The 14603-nt window shown below is 55.4% G+C and overlaps 1 protein-coding gene across 1 annotated transcript; it reads right to left on the bottom strand.

Annotated features, from left to right (window-relative positions):
• Positions 1 to 10185: 10185 nt before the first annotated feature.
• On the bottom strand, positions 10186 to 11289 carry SP6 (Sp6 transcription factor). The gene has a single exon (XM_032791263.1). The coding sequence runs from the start codon at positions 11287 to 11289 to the stop codon at positions 10186 to 10188; it is 1104 nt and encodes a 367-aa protein (XP_032647154.1).
• Positions 11290 to 14603: the final 3314 nt, after the last annotated feature.

Genomic DNA, 14603 nt, shown 5'->3' on the forward strand with positions numbered 1-14603 from the left:
ACCCCGGGCTGGCCCGGCCCGGAGCTGGAGCTAAGCGCACCGCTAGGAGGCGCCCTTGCGCCCTGCTCGTCCTGGCCGGGATCAGCCCCTACCCCCGGCTCCAGAGGCTATGGACTGGCTGGGATTCGCCTAACTCACCCCCTAGGGAATGAATGGGGTCCCCTGGCTAACACCCCCATGGACCGAGAGGGGGTTCCCCTAGCTAATGCCTCTTCTAGGAATGAATGGGGGGGCCCCTAGCTAACACCCCCCCAAGGACCGAACGGCCCCTAGCTAATACCTCTTCTAGGAATGAATGGGGGGGCCCCTAGCTAACACCCCCCCAAGGACCGAACGGCCCCTAGCTAATACCCCCTTCTAGGAATGAATGGGGGGGCCCCTAGCTAACACCCCCCCAAGGACCAAACGGGGGTTCCCCTAGCTAATACCCCCTTCTAGGAATGAATGGGGGGGCCCCTAGCTAACACCCCCCCAAGGACCGAACGGCCCCTAGCTAATACCTCTTCTAGGAATGAATGGGGGGGCCCCTAGCTAACACCCCCCCAAGGACCGAACGGCCCCTAGCTAATACCCCCTTCTAGGAATGAATGGGGGGGCCCCTAGCTAACACCCCCCCAAGGACCAAACGGGGGTTCCCCTAGCTAATACCCCCTTCTAGGAATGAATGGGGCTCCATAGCTAACACCCTCTCCCCATGGGACAGGATAGGCTCTCGTCACGTGAATCCATTTGCCACTCAGCTCTCCTCCTTTTGCCTCTGCGAGGTCAGGGCAGTTGCTGGAGAGACCTGCTTTCCCCTACTCCCTTGTGCCATTTTCTTTTCCTGTCTCACCCCTTCCGCTCCCCTGCACACCTCTCCGGGATCTGTCGCACGCTTCATGAACACCCCAGATCAGTGCAAGCAAGTCACACCTGCTTCCTAGCTGGCTGACACCTGCTTTGTAACTTGCACCCTGGGTGAAATCCCTCCTGGGACCGCTTGGCGATCTGATGGGAACCGCGCCCCCCCTACGGCAGGCCTGAACTGGGCCCAGGGAAATGGGGGGAAAGTGGCCAGAGGATCACAAACAAAAGGGCGAGGAGGAGAGAGACACTCCCTGGTGAGTTGGAGTCACTCGCTCCCTGGCCGACTCCTTGCACCGGCTCTTGTTGCTTCATCCCAGGGTCCCCTGGTCGCGAACCGGTTCTGCCAGGCTCAGGTTCCCTCTGGCATCAATTCTGTGTCGTAGGCCAGAAACGCCAGCCAGGTTCCCTGCTTGCTGGCCCCCCTTGAGGTCAATGCAGCAGGCCTAGCCCCATGCATAGCCCAGCTGGGGGATTCCAGCATGGTTCTGCCTTGGGGAAGGGGTGTGTGTGGGAGTGTATGGGGAAAGTGGGCGCAATCTCAGCTCAGGCCTCCTCTAGGCCTGTCCTGTGAGTATTGAGGGGAAGGGGGCTGCAATTAGAGTGACCAGACAGCAAGTGTGAAAAATCAGGGCGGGGGGGGGGGTCATAGTAGCCTGTATAAGAAAAAGACCCCAAAATCGGGACTGTCCTATAAAATCAGGACATCTGGTCACCCTAGCTGCACTCTACAGTTCAGGCTCCCACCACCCCACTCTCTGAAGGTCACAACACGTTGATCAGTCCTGACTCATCCAAGCATCTTTAATGTTGCAATGGACAGATAGATGTAGGAGTCAGCCAGATTTGCCCTGTGGGGGTCCATGACCTGCTAGGTCAAAGGGCATCTGGGGGTGGTGGGGTGACCAGCTGCCTGCTACCCCTCTCCCCAATCTTACGGGGACTAAGGACACACTAGAAGTCACCCAGGCTTTGGCTGGGCTGTGGCTGCTGGGGTTGGTGTGGCCTGGCCAAAGGCCCCATTTGAAGAGTTGAGGGGAAGAAGGCACCAGCAGTAGAAAGTGGGATCTAGAGAAGAAATGCCTGAGCCGTACCCAGACAGGCCGTTCCAGGCACGGACGCCCCCTTCCTCCTCTCCGCTCACATTTGGAAATCTTCGGCTAGGAGGGGGGGAAAATGCTTCCAAAATTACATTGTACAATAGCTCCTGTCTCTGCGCATGGAATTGTGTCTCTTGGAGCGGACGTAAAGCAAAGGTCTTCACTAATCATTGTCATTTTTACAGGAAGTGGTGTGTTGTAACCCCATTGTCCTGGCCAAATTACACACAGGGTAATTACATTCTACCCCCTTAAATTCTCCCCTGCTATTTCAATTGGTTATTGCAATATGGTGGTGTTGTGAGCTGTTAAACCAGCTGCAGCATTCCACCCCAGAAGCAGCTGCATATTCAGTGGCGGGTAAAGTGAGCCCTCTGTCTAAAGCATATTGAGATCCTTCCAGATGAATAGCAAGATTGTTACTAGAGCTCAGCAGGAATAATATTTATTCCACGCTGGCAAAAACAGCACCAAAATTTGCCAGCCCATGCACAAAATTGACTCAGTGTGAGGGTGCCAAAAATGAGACTGATCAATAAAGAGACTTTATGTGGCTGTCAAACTGAACATTGTGGGGCTGACTTATTCTAGAGGCACGATGTTTATCATTGATAGGAGGCTCCAATCCAGATTATTGAGAGAAGGGGTCATTTAGGGCTACAGCACTGCACTGTGACTCAGGAGACTTCGGTTCAGGAATGGGGTCTGACACAGAATGGCCCAGCCGCTCTCTTCAAAGGTATGTTAGGATCTTCAATACCTTTGAAGATTTGGGCCTTACTCACTCTGTGCCTCAGTTTCCCATCTGTGAAATGGGGCTAAGGCTTCTCATTTCTTGTCTCTGTGGATTGTAAACTCTTTGGTGCAAGAACTGTCTCTCCTATGTGTTTGTACAGCACTTAGCACCCTGGGGCCTTGCGCTCAGTTGGGGCCACTAGGTGTTACTGTAATACAATTACTGAGACGACTGGGGTCCTATTGTGTGTGCGGTGCTGTACAAATATACAGGAAAAAACAGTCTCTGAGATTACTGTCTGAAGGAGGCAGAAACAGGAAGGGCAGGGGCCAGGGATATAACATGCCAAGAAGTGGCCACAGGGTTGACTGGCACCTCTTGGATGTCTCTGAATGTGAGTCTCTTAACATAGACTAGGGCTAAAACCTAGTTGGTAAGGTGGTTTTTTTATATAGTTTTAGGAAATAGCAAAGGCAAACTGACCAGGTTGCTCTCTGCCAAAGTGAGGTGTAAGGGGGATAGGGCACAGAACTAGGGTTCAGGAGACCGGGGCTCTGTTCCCAGCTCTGCCACTGACTGCTCTGTGACCTTGGTCAAGTCCCTTCCTCTGTGCCTCAGTTTCCCCCCCACCCTTCCTCTGTCTGCTCTCTAGAGCGGAGACTGCGTCAATGTGACTGCACAGGACACAGCGCAGTGGGATCCCAATTTTGGTTAGTGCCTGGGGATGCTAAGGTAACGTGGATAATAATGTCAGAGAAATGGCCGTAAGGCCTGGAAGCTGATCTGCATGGCTTTGAGCGGCTCCCACTCAATCAGGCTGCGGGGAAGCAAGGCTTGAGTCAATTTGCCAGGCTTGGCTGAGGGCAGCGAAGGAGAATTTCAGTGGCTGACATTTGGATGTGAAGCGTCCCATTTCATCATGCTCGTCCCGGGCTATGAAACCAGACCTGTTTAGCAATGGTGAGCAATCCCTCCTACCACTGCCGGATGACAAACCGTGTGGGATAGCCATGGGAAAAGGCTGAGTGCTCATCCGACGTGTCCCTTCTTGAAAGGGGAGGCCGGGCGAGGCCGGGGCAGCCTGTGGCTACTGCTGGGTGTGGACAGCACCGGAGACAGCAGGGGCACTTGGAGAAGACCCCCTTGCTTAGTGGCCCCAGTCCTGCTTCTCTGACAGGACCACCAAAGGATATGCAACAGAAGGGCTCCCCTTCCCCCCCCCCCGGAGTGGGTTGGCATCATCACTGTATTTTTGCAGATCCACACAGGAAGGCCCACCAGAGTCAGTGATGTTCCTTGGTGGGAAGGGGAAGAGAACAAACCCACATGGCTCACGGCCTAAAAATACAATGAGAGGAGGATCAGAATAGTTACTTAGGGGGTGGGTGGTATTCGAGTGTTCAGAGCCCCCTCTTTGTTGCATCGCTTTAAGCTGGACACGGCGGGCGTCTCGAACTCAGCAGAGATAGAGACCACAGCTCAGCATGTGGAAAACACACAATTTTATTATGGTACAAAACACAAACCCACAAGCCATCACCCCAGGTCTCTTCATAGCAGCAAAGGATCCTACATGGTTTCCTCTGTGGGGCTCTTACGGTAACAGCTTGGGGGACAGGAAAGCAGCCCAGCACCCAGGGTCACGAGCAGCCAACTTCTCCCCTAGCCAAACTGACCACGGGTGACTGGGCACTGGCCTCTCCTGTCTCCCATGCCGCACATTAGGCATTGGAAGCCAACAAAACCCTCCTGCCACCTCCCAGGAGCAGGTACAAGGCAGCAGAGTGTCACTCATCGCCAATTCCATCCTTGTATCCTACGTGCGGACGGCCACATGGGAACAAACCAATAAGCCAGTTGGTCTGGTGTCTTGTCTCCTCTCACACTGGACCTGGCCAATGGCCCATCTAGCCCAGGGTCCCCACCTCCCCGATCAGACCAATGGAACAACATCTTTTGACTCCATCAAATCTAGTCAATAGTCCACCTATCCCGGTATTCCTGCCACATTGGATCTCCTAGCCAACTCCATTAGCCCATCTAGCCTCGTCTCCCTGCCTCGCTGATGGACCCAGCCAATATGACGGGTAGTCAATTCTTTTTTGTCAAGGTCTAGTTAAGGGCCAGACTCCAGAGAAGAAAACAAAACAGTGATGATAAGTAAACGAAAGAGGTCCATTCAAAAAGCATCTGGACGGCGGTAAGGTTTTGGCCTGCGGTCCACTTATTGACTACCCCTGCAATATGGTAGCCCCACCTCACTGCCACTTGAGATCCAGCCAGTGCTCCATCTAGCTGGGTCTCCCCACTCCCTGAATCAAGCCAACTCATCTCTGTAGCCCGGTATCTCCTGGATCAAACCAACACGCTCATCCCACCCAACATCCTTCCCCCAGTGGTTCAGCTACCCCACCTCCAGCTGTGTCTGACATCAGATGCTCCTGTGCTGTATCTACCGATGTGATACTCTGCTCTGAGGAGGGGATATTCCCCCACAACCACCCAGCTGAGGATCAGCTTATGCCCTGAAGCACAAGTTTCAACGGTACCGCCCCAGCTGGCTTGGTATTCCTGCCTGTATGTTCCTCACCTGGGCAGACCCCCTGCAGGGAGAGAGTGGAGGGCTAGGAGATGTTTGAACTAGCCATTTCTGAAGCACAGCACCAGCAAGCCCCTCCTGAAATTCCCACTATGCAGCAGGCTGGGCTGGCTGCAGCAGGCGGGGGACCTAGCGAGCAGTCTCTCCCCACCCAGTTTTACAGCCAGCATTACCCCATAAATCAAAAGCCTGATGGACGGGGGCTGGGTTCTGAGACATCCTAGCTGCAGGGAAGGTGGCGGCGAGCAGGGGAGAAGCTGTCTAAATCCCCTGCTTCCACTGGTTTCCCTTCCATAGCGGTCAGCCACCTTGGGACAGACCTATCTTTTGCATGACTCTCTGTATCCAGGCTCCAATTCAGAGGTCTGCTTCAAAAAGCAGTTTTGTCCCCCAGCCTCTCCAATGCCTTCACCAGCAGAAACCAGGCAGGAGCAATTCTATTAGGGGGACAGTGATTTTGCCCACTATCGATGGCGACGGCAGGCCAGATGTGATGAGCTGAGCCCAGATGCCAAGGAATCCACCCCAACACCCAAAGGCCCTTGTGTTCTCAGGACCTGTTCATGGGGTACAGGAGGGAGAGATCAGACAGGCTCTGCTTCAGAGCTCCCAGGGAATGATGCCCCACATCCGCTCCGGGATGGAAACCTGTAGCCATAAGCATGTTTAAACTGTGATCACTGCTAACAAAGGGGTCAGGTCACCCAGCCCAACTCCCATCAGCTTCACTGGAAACCAGGGGCCTGAGGATCTGTCTACACTGGGCCATTCAGGAAAACTAATCTGAATTTTTAAAGTGGATTAGTTCAACTGCATTAAACCTCTGTGTGGATGGCCTTATTCAGAAGTAGTTTGATTTAGCTTCATTCCCATTTAACTAATGCCCCTTAAATTTACACCTGTAGTTAATCCAAATTATCCACTCTCCTGAATGTTTTTATAGACATGACCTAAGAGGCAAAGTTTGTAGCCACATACATATTTGGTCAAAGTTCAGCAGGGCTCTGGATGGACCAAAACTAGAATCGTTGATGCAAACTCTACTTCTCCCAGCTCCAATTCCTGATATTGGGGGTAGGACACACTGAAACTGGATCTAAACCCACACTGCTTTTGCTGCATAAATAACCAACCTAGTTTGTCCAGTTATTAGGAAGAATCTAGCACAGGCTCCTTGTTGACAGCACAGACAGGGATAGACTCTAGTTAAGGTTAGAAGGTTTTGGATTTTCAGTGGTAAATATAAATAACTGTCAGTTTCTTCCTCCACCTAGAAAGTTATTAAAAAAAAAACCTGCACTGAAATTTACAAGGAGGGAAATTTAAATACATCAGGAGCCAGCTGCATCCCTGAAGTTAATGGAGGGATAAACCAGGCCTCTGTTTTTTCACACAGGGAGACAGCTATCTATCTGTTCCGCTCTCTGTTCTGTCTGGTAATCAGTCAATTAAGAGGAGGATTTTATTTGTGACTGATGAATTGTGATTTCTACAATTGTGACATTTGGTCTGAATTAGTTTGGTGTCCCAGTTGTTTTTGTCATCACTTTCCTGAGAGGGTAAAAATGCAAATGGAAAAGAATCTGAAAATAAATCAGTATTATCCCTTGGAAGAGTCAGTGGGTGCACTGGGAACGTGACTAAGCCAATCACGTGGACAGACGTCCAAGAGGGAAAAGGTCCTTGTGCTAGGGAACGGAGGAATCCTGCAGCCTTTACTCACACGAGTCATTCCAACAAGACTCAGACTTGCAACACGTTTAGATTCTTTGCCCTCAGCTATCCATGAGTGTCTCAGAATTTCTCAACCCTTTACCAAAGCCTGGCTGCAGTGAGCACAGTTCTCATCCCAGCCCAAATGGGACCAGAAACGAGCAACTGGCTTTTGAGACCGGTACTGGACAACTGCCCCACCAAAGGTGCACATTAAACGAGCTTTGTTTCTAAGCTTCCATCCTCCCCAATTGGCAAAGCCTGGTTTCACCTTATTAATAATATTAATAAAATAATAATAATAAACAGTCTAAGATAAAGAGCTCGGCTCATATTCGGAGATGGGTCTGAACCTCCTCCAACCTCCAAATGCTCTGGAAGTTAGAGGCTTCTTGGTCTCCAAACTCCACTCTGAATCTGGCAAATTACCCTATGTTTTAATAATGGGCCAAACCATAATATCAGCTGTGAAAAATCCCTAGGCCGGATTCTTGGCTGGTGTCAATCAGCGCACTGAATGGAGGGGAACTGGAAGACGCCAGCTGAGGATCCGGCCCCCAGAATTTTGGATCTAGAGGTAGCCACAGCTGTTTTAAAACCTCATCCCAACTCTAATGACGGAGGCCCAACCCTCCACTCCCCACAGTTACATTTGCGCTGGCGAAGAGCCAGTCTTACTTGCTCGAGGGTTCTGCCGACATTTCGGAAAACAATTATATGAAACAACTACTTCATTTAAAAAAGGGAGGGGGGTAGGATCAAGAGAAAAAAACAACAAAGTTTCCTTCAGGATAAACTGGTTTAAAATCAAAAGTTTAACAAAAAAACAAAACAAAACACGAACACCAGGGCAGGGGGAGGGTGGAATTTCTAGGGATGTTTCCCAACCCATCAGTTTCCATAGCACAAATGATAATCTAGGTATTCAATAAATATCGCTGGAGTGCAGAGCTTGGGATCAGGCTCAGAGCACCCTGGATTCAGCTTCCAGTGCAAAACAAGACCCACCCAGCCCAGGTGCTAAGGGAGAGGGTGGTTTGACGCTCTCCTCCCTCCCTGCCTGGCCCGATTGGGCCATAGGATCAGAATCCGGCTGCTGCCGGCTCCACTGGCTTCCCAACGCAACGCTCACCTCCCCCGAGGGAGAGCGGGTGACGGCCGGGAGAGGGGTGGGCGTGGGAAAGGAGCAGCTGCACACATTGGGCAATCGCACAAAGGCTGGCACGTTGCACAACTCGCCCGACAGCCTCGGCGCTGCCCCCCCCCCCAGCCTTCCCCCTGCATCCCTGCCCCAGAGCGACGCTCCCCACACCTGAGTGGCTCATTGCGGGGTTTCTCTCCCCCCAATCCCTGTAGAGCAAGTGGGTTCCCGCCACGAGAAGGCTCTCTTCTCTGCAGCTCGGCCCATCCCTGGGCATCAGCCTTGACTGGATTCGCCCACTCCACCCGGGGAAGATTGTCCTCCCAGTGCAGCCAAAAGCAGGAAGGGGCAGAGGTCACATGGCAGAGCCTGGACCCCCGTGGGAACCGCCTGAGGCAGACTCATGGGGGCCTGAACATCCAGGGGCTCCACTGGAGAACCGCCCCCTGCTTGGGCTGATGGAGTGGGAACCCCTGTCCCTTTGGCGGATCATAACAGTGGCTGCAGGGACCGATAGCTGGGAGTGGGGCTGTAACAGCTAAACATGGGGCCTTCGAATGAGAAGTGGCGAGAGAGGAGAGGCCGAGGTTGGCTAAGCTACTCTGGGGGTGGGGGGGATTTGCCCCCACACCTAGAACCAAGCAAGTGCAATGCCCCTGACTCTGGTGGGTTCCCACCTGGGGCCAGCCTGTCCCCTACACTCCATGAGCTGGGCAGCTCAGCTGGACCCCCCGCAGGAGCCTGCCACCTGGGTGTACGACACGGCGGCCACTCAACCTCCCTTGAACACCCTGTGGGGGCAGCTCAACCTCCCCCCACCCCCGCCCTGGATAGCTGGGCAGGGACAGCTTTGCCCCAAACCATGCCGGGGCAGTAGAGACCGAGGGCTCTCTGCCCCATGGCAGCTTCGGGGCTGGATTCTAAGGGCTGATCCCAGCTCGTACACGTCCTGGGGAACGGTGAGGGTCTGTTCCTTTACAGGGGGGCTAAGGGAGGAGGAAGAGCAGTGAACCCTTCCATTCCCCCTCTCCAGGGGGTTCCCTTTGGGACAAGCTGCTTGTAAACGAGCCTTTCCCAACCTGCTGTTATATTCTCCCCTTTTGGCCCCAGACGTGTCTGGACGGCTGCGGCCAAGAGGGAAGGGCCCTGGCTGCTCCGGGTCCCCCTTGATGTTCTTTCCAAGCAGCCTCTCTCGTGCCAGAAGTTGTAGCAGCACAAAGCAGGGGGTGGGCGGGTGAGAGGATCCCCGAGCAAGCGGGGAAGCTTCTGCAGCCCAGCAAGAGCAGCCAGATGAGCGAAACCCCCCCCAGCGCAGGAGCCAGCTTCTGGGAGCTTCCCAGGCAGGGAGCATAGGGGATCGGGTCAGGAGGGTCATTTTGCAGGGTGGAATGCGAAGTGTGCAGCAGGGTGGGGTGGGGTGGGGGGGCTGGAAGAGGTGTTGAGGAGGGGAAGAGAAGAAAATGGTCCGGGGTGGGGAGGGGAGAGGCGCTGGATGGGAGAGGGGAGGAGGTGGTAGGGTGGCCTAAGACCACTCTCACTTATAGTGTCTTGCCTGCCTCTTCTGCCAGCTGAGCCTGGAGCACAGCTCTCCATACTCTGACTTTGCTGTTCAGCAGGGAGCAGCTGGACCTGGGACACCAGCCTCCACCGGAGACATTCCTCCCCACCCCACCACTTTGGATGGGGCCACCCCACCTCCTGCCTTGTACCCCCACCCCATCAGCACAATTCCTCAACTCAGATCCTTCAAAAAAAAAAAAAAAAAAAGGTCTCAGCCCTTAACGCCCTTCCTCTTCTGGTTTGGAGACCAGCCCTCAGGCCGGACCCTCCCAGCCCCCTGGGGGAGGAGAGACCCCGTGCCCAACGCACCGAGATCGCATCCTTTCCTCCTACAGAATAAATAGCTTCATGCTCAGAGGACAAGCCATGTACGCCCCGGCCCAGGGACCACGGCCCAAAGCATGGCCCTGCCAGGGGAGACCCGGCGCCGGGTAGGGAGCATCCATCCTGCGGCACTGGAGAGAGGAGGGGGCATCTCGGAGGGGGGAGAGGGTCAGTTGGGCTGGGTTGCGGGGCTGGAGCTGCCAGCCTCGGGCTCCCTCTTGCCTTTCCCTGGAGGGTCTGCCCCACTCTTGCCCTCCCCCTCCGCTCCCTCTTTGGCCCCCTCGTGCGTCTTCATGTGCTTGTTGAGATGGTCGCTCCTCATGAAGACCCGGCTGCACACGGGGCAGGTGAACTTCTTGGTCCCCGTGTGGGTCTGGAGGTGCCGCTGCAGCTCGTCGGAGCGGGTGAAGCGCTTGCCGCAGAAGAGCCAGTTGCAGACGAAGGGTCGGTCCCCGCTGTGCCACCGGAGATGGGCTTTCAGGTGGGACGTCTTGGCATAGGCCTTGCCACAGCCGGGGATGTGGCAGTTGTGCAGATGCTTCTTCTTGGCCCCGTCCGGGCACGGACCCACCCTCTCAGCCTCCTGGCAGTTCGGGCAGTTGCACATTGCCTGCCCGGCACTCCGGGGCACTGATCGCCTCGAGCTCTTTGGCCTAGCGGTACCATCCACAGCCTGCTCGAGAACTTGCAGCTCCGGAGGCAAGTCGAGTGGCTTCAGCCCTTCCTGGCCCATCAGGTGCTGGGCTGAGGGCAGGAGATGATGCGGCGGGCCACAGAGCTGGTGCTCAGCAGAGCTGTAACCCCCCAGCACAGGCTGGAGTCCGCCCGCAGGGCCAGGGGCTTGCAGGCTGCCCTGAGCTGGCTGCAGCTCCATCCAGCTGGATCCGGCATGGAGGTCCCACCAGGGATTCACACTGCCATCCTCGGCGGCGTTGTTGGGGTGCGAGGGCCTGAACCAGGGCTCGTAGGGGTGTGCCATTTCGGGGGGCGGCTGCAGGAGCTTGGTGTACGTGCCAGGGGCCAGCAGGCTGTCACCATCCAGGTCTAGCCTCGAAGAGCCATGCAGATCGTAGCCAGGGGCAGCTGCGAACTCCACCCCGGGGCCCGCCAAGGGCAGGTGCTGGAGCTCCGTGGGCTGGAGAGGGGAGGGGAAGTCGCCGCCCGCGTCGGAGCTGGCGTGGGGCTGGTTGGGGTGCAGGTCCAAGCACGGGGAGGAGGCGCGCGGCGTGTCCGAGCGCTGATTGGCAAGAGACCCGCAGACGGCCGTGAGCATTGCCGGACTCCAGAGTGGGGCCGGCAGACCTGGAGCAGGAGAGAGAGTGGGAGAGGAAGGGGTATGAGTCGGGAGTCACACTCATTCCCCTCCCATGCAATTAATGCTGCACTACCTTCCCTTGGAACTGGCCCGAGTTTCCCCTTCAACCATGGAGCCAGAGATGGGTCTGGGCCAGGCCATTTGATTCACTGGGGGCTGGGATCCTGCTGAGCCCCTCTCTGCACCAAGCTCGGCACAGGACGCCAAATGCATCCTGGGTGTAACCCCACTGATTTCGGTGGATGAATATGGCCCAGAGACTGCTCCTTTCTCTTATGGCTGTGTCACCAACCTCCCAGCAAACAGACAGAGGACACCAGGACAACAACAAGACCTTGGTTTTTCATATTATTTGTATTCCCGTAGCCCCCTAGGAGCACTGGTCTGAGATCCAGACCGTGTGGCGCTAGGCGCTGTACAAACACAGACCATAAAAGATGGTTCTTATGCTAAGGGGCTTGTCTAGAGAGCTTTTCAATCAGTAGCTTCAAAGAGCTGTATCATTATCCCCATTTTACAGATGGGGAAACTGAGGCATAGAGAAGAGTAGTGACTTATTGAAGGTCAGTGGCAGAACTAGGAATAGAACCCAGATCTCCTGAGTTCCCATCCAGTGCTCTAGCCATTAGGCCACCATCCTTTGCCCCCAACCCTGCCCCCAAGGCCTGATGCCCTCCAGCTGGAAGGCTGTCCAGTTGGATCATTGACTCAGGGGAGGCGAGGTGGACAGGACAGAACATGAGCCTTTCACCCTCACACTTATCATCCAAAGCCGGCTGGAGTCAGTGGAAACTCTCAGGTTGACTTCAATGGGCTCTGGCGCTGTGACGCATGGCAGGTGGTGCTAAGGATCCTGAAGCAACAGACACCCTGGATGATAGATCTGATGCTGCTCCCCATCCCCTCACAGCTGCCCTCTGTTCGCAGAGCCCCTGAGCTGCCCAGCCCTGTATGGTCCCTGGACAGCGTCTCAGCTTTGCATCTTCCCCTCTGTGCGCTGTCCAGATGGCCAGGGTGTTTCTGAAGGTATTTTAGAGGCTCCTAAAAAAGGAGGGGGAAGAGCAGATTTAAGTATAGTTTAGTCTCTGTTCCTAAAAGGCCCTTGGAGACAGGCCCCTCTAATAGGCAGCTTCTGGGAGGTGGATTACAGTAATTACAGACTGATCGTCTGTGCTGCTGGATGGAAGAGGCTCCGGCTTTGCTCTGGAGCACCTCTGAGCTGGGCCCGGGGTGGCAGGGGTGTGGGGAGGCCTGGCGGGGTATTTAGAGCCTTGTTCTGCATGGCTCCGTAGAACGCCCTGGAACAGGCCCACGGCGCTGCTCGTCGGGCCCATCCCTGCGGGAGTGGCGCTTAAGAACATAGGAGCTGGTTGGTCAGGTATGGTCAGGTAGGAGTTGGCCCATGGAGGTATCCTGCCTGGGGCAGTGGCCAATCTAAAGCAAGCCGAACCTTGCACCCATCCTTCCCTCCATAAGGCACCTGGCTAGTCATGCAGCACCATGCACAAGCAAAAGCCTTCTTCACTGCCCCTTGTGACTAGTATTCTGAGCGATGGTGCCTCGCTAGCTGGCACTTGCATTTCAGGGCTAGAGCTGGGGTCTCCCCAGGCAGACAAAGCCCTCCCACCCTCTTACAGGGGAGGGCTGAGTCCCTGATTGAAGTATAAACAATCACTAGCTCGTGTGTCCCTACTGGATGGAATCAGAATTGCTCAGTCATGTGCCATAGGCCCAATACCGCCATGGGGCTTCTCAGCTCCAGTGGTCCTGGCTCTGTCTTAGGAAGCATCTGAGCGCTGCCCCAGCTGACGGGTTGCGATCTGCAGCCAAGGGACAACAGGGAAGTCCTCAGGGGACTGGGATGATGCCAGGGTCAGCAGTAGATGTGGAAAGGAGCTCAGCCATCCCACAGAGCAGAACATCACTGCACTGCGTCACTCACAAGGAGGCCACCAGAACGTAGGTTACCCTTTGCTGCAGAATATACAGGGCCGTGACTTTAATCTTGGGGCACGGCCTCCTCCCTTTCCCTTGTGTACAGCTGATCCCAAGGAGGGAGGGACGGACACCAGCTCCTTCCAGGGGACAGTTCCACTGGGTTGGTCCCATCTGGAGCTCAGCTGCTTTCCAGCACCAACCCCATAGCACCCGATTTCATCCCATGCTGCCTGGCGGCAGGGTAGTGATATTGGCGTGAACACTGCATCAAGCCCATGGGCATTTCACAGGGCCTCAGCTCTCTATCTTGCATACTTATCTGGCCCCTGTATTACCTGAGCGTTTCAGTGTCCTACACATTTACCCCGATAACACCCCTGCGAGGGGCAATTGAGGCACAGAGAGATTTCATGACTTGCCTGTACAGGAAGCCTGGCGCAGAGCAGAGACGTGAACCAGAGTCTCCCAATCCCCAGGCCAACGCCCTAACCATTGGGCCACCCATCCTCTCACACAAGGCAGGCTGGTGGCCTTTGCTCTGGCACCAGTTGTCCTTCAGCGCTCAACAGCAGCGGGCGTGGGGCATCCGGCTCCCGGTCAGGAGAGATCTGTGCAGCGGTTTAGACCACTTCACTGGAGACCGCTGCTGGTCACCATCCCCAAACCACTAAACTCCGCTCCCCTCAGCCAACACCCCCGAGTTCCCTCTCCCTTCCCCACTGCTCTAGCAGATCTGGGGCTGAAACAGTGATGCAGAAGGCAGTCTCTGGTCCATCTGGGAAGCAGTGCCAGGGTAACAAGCAGGAGCCTGGGCAACTGACAGTGGCACCAGGGAGTTAAGGGGTCAGTTTAACACTCCATGGGCAGATTTCTGGGGAGCCAGTGCCGTGACTTTCCAGACTCTGATGAATTTCAACTGGGAATCAAGATGGTTGTTAAACGGCAGCCAGTGCCCATCAGGGCCTCAGCTGCAGAGCCTAGGGATGCTAAACATAGCACCATTCACTGCTGCAGGGCAGCCACTGCCACAAAGCAGCATTCCCAGGTAGCTGGGACACAGAGCCTACAGCTCCCCCTGCCCAGATGATATGGGGGCAGGAGTCCTGTCCTCCCTGTAACCATGTCAGCTCTCCTTTCAGCAGCTCGCTCAGGGCCCGTCTGCCTGCCCTGGGGCAGGAGTCGCCAGCCAGCCCTGCCCTGCTCCACAGCAGCTGAGATCAGGGTTCAGGGCCTGTGTTGGGTCCCACGGGATCCCCATTTGTTTCTCAGGATCCCAGCCAGTGACTCACCCTGCTGAGCTGCAGAAGCCCCATTGGGGCGAGGCGCCCCACCCC

The sequence above is a fragment of the Chelonoidis abingdonii genome, chromosome 21, assembly GCF_003597395.2.
Source record: "Chelonoidis abingdonii isolate Lonesome George chromosome 21, CheloAbing_2.0, whole genome shotgun sequence".
Classification (NCBI taxonomy): domain Eukaryota; kingdom Metazoa; phylum Chordata; order Testudines; family Testudinidae; genus Chelonoidis; species Chelonoidis abingdonii.

Bases quoted from the DNA above. Each gene is read 5' to 3' on its own strand.
- SP6 (XM_032791263.1), bottom strand. From the start codon at position 11,289: ATGCTCACGGCCGTCTGCGGGTCTCTTGCCAATCAGCGCTCGGACACG.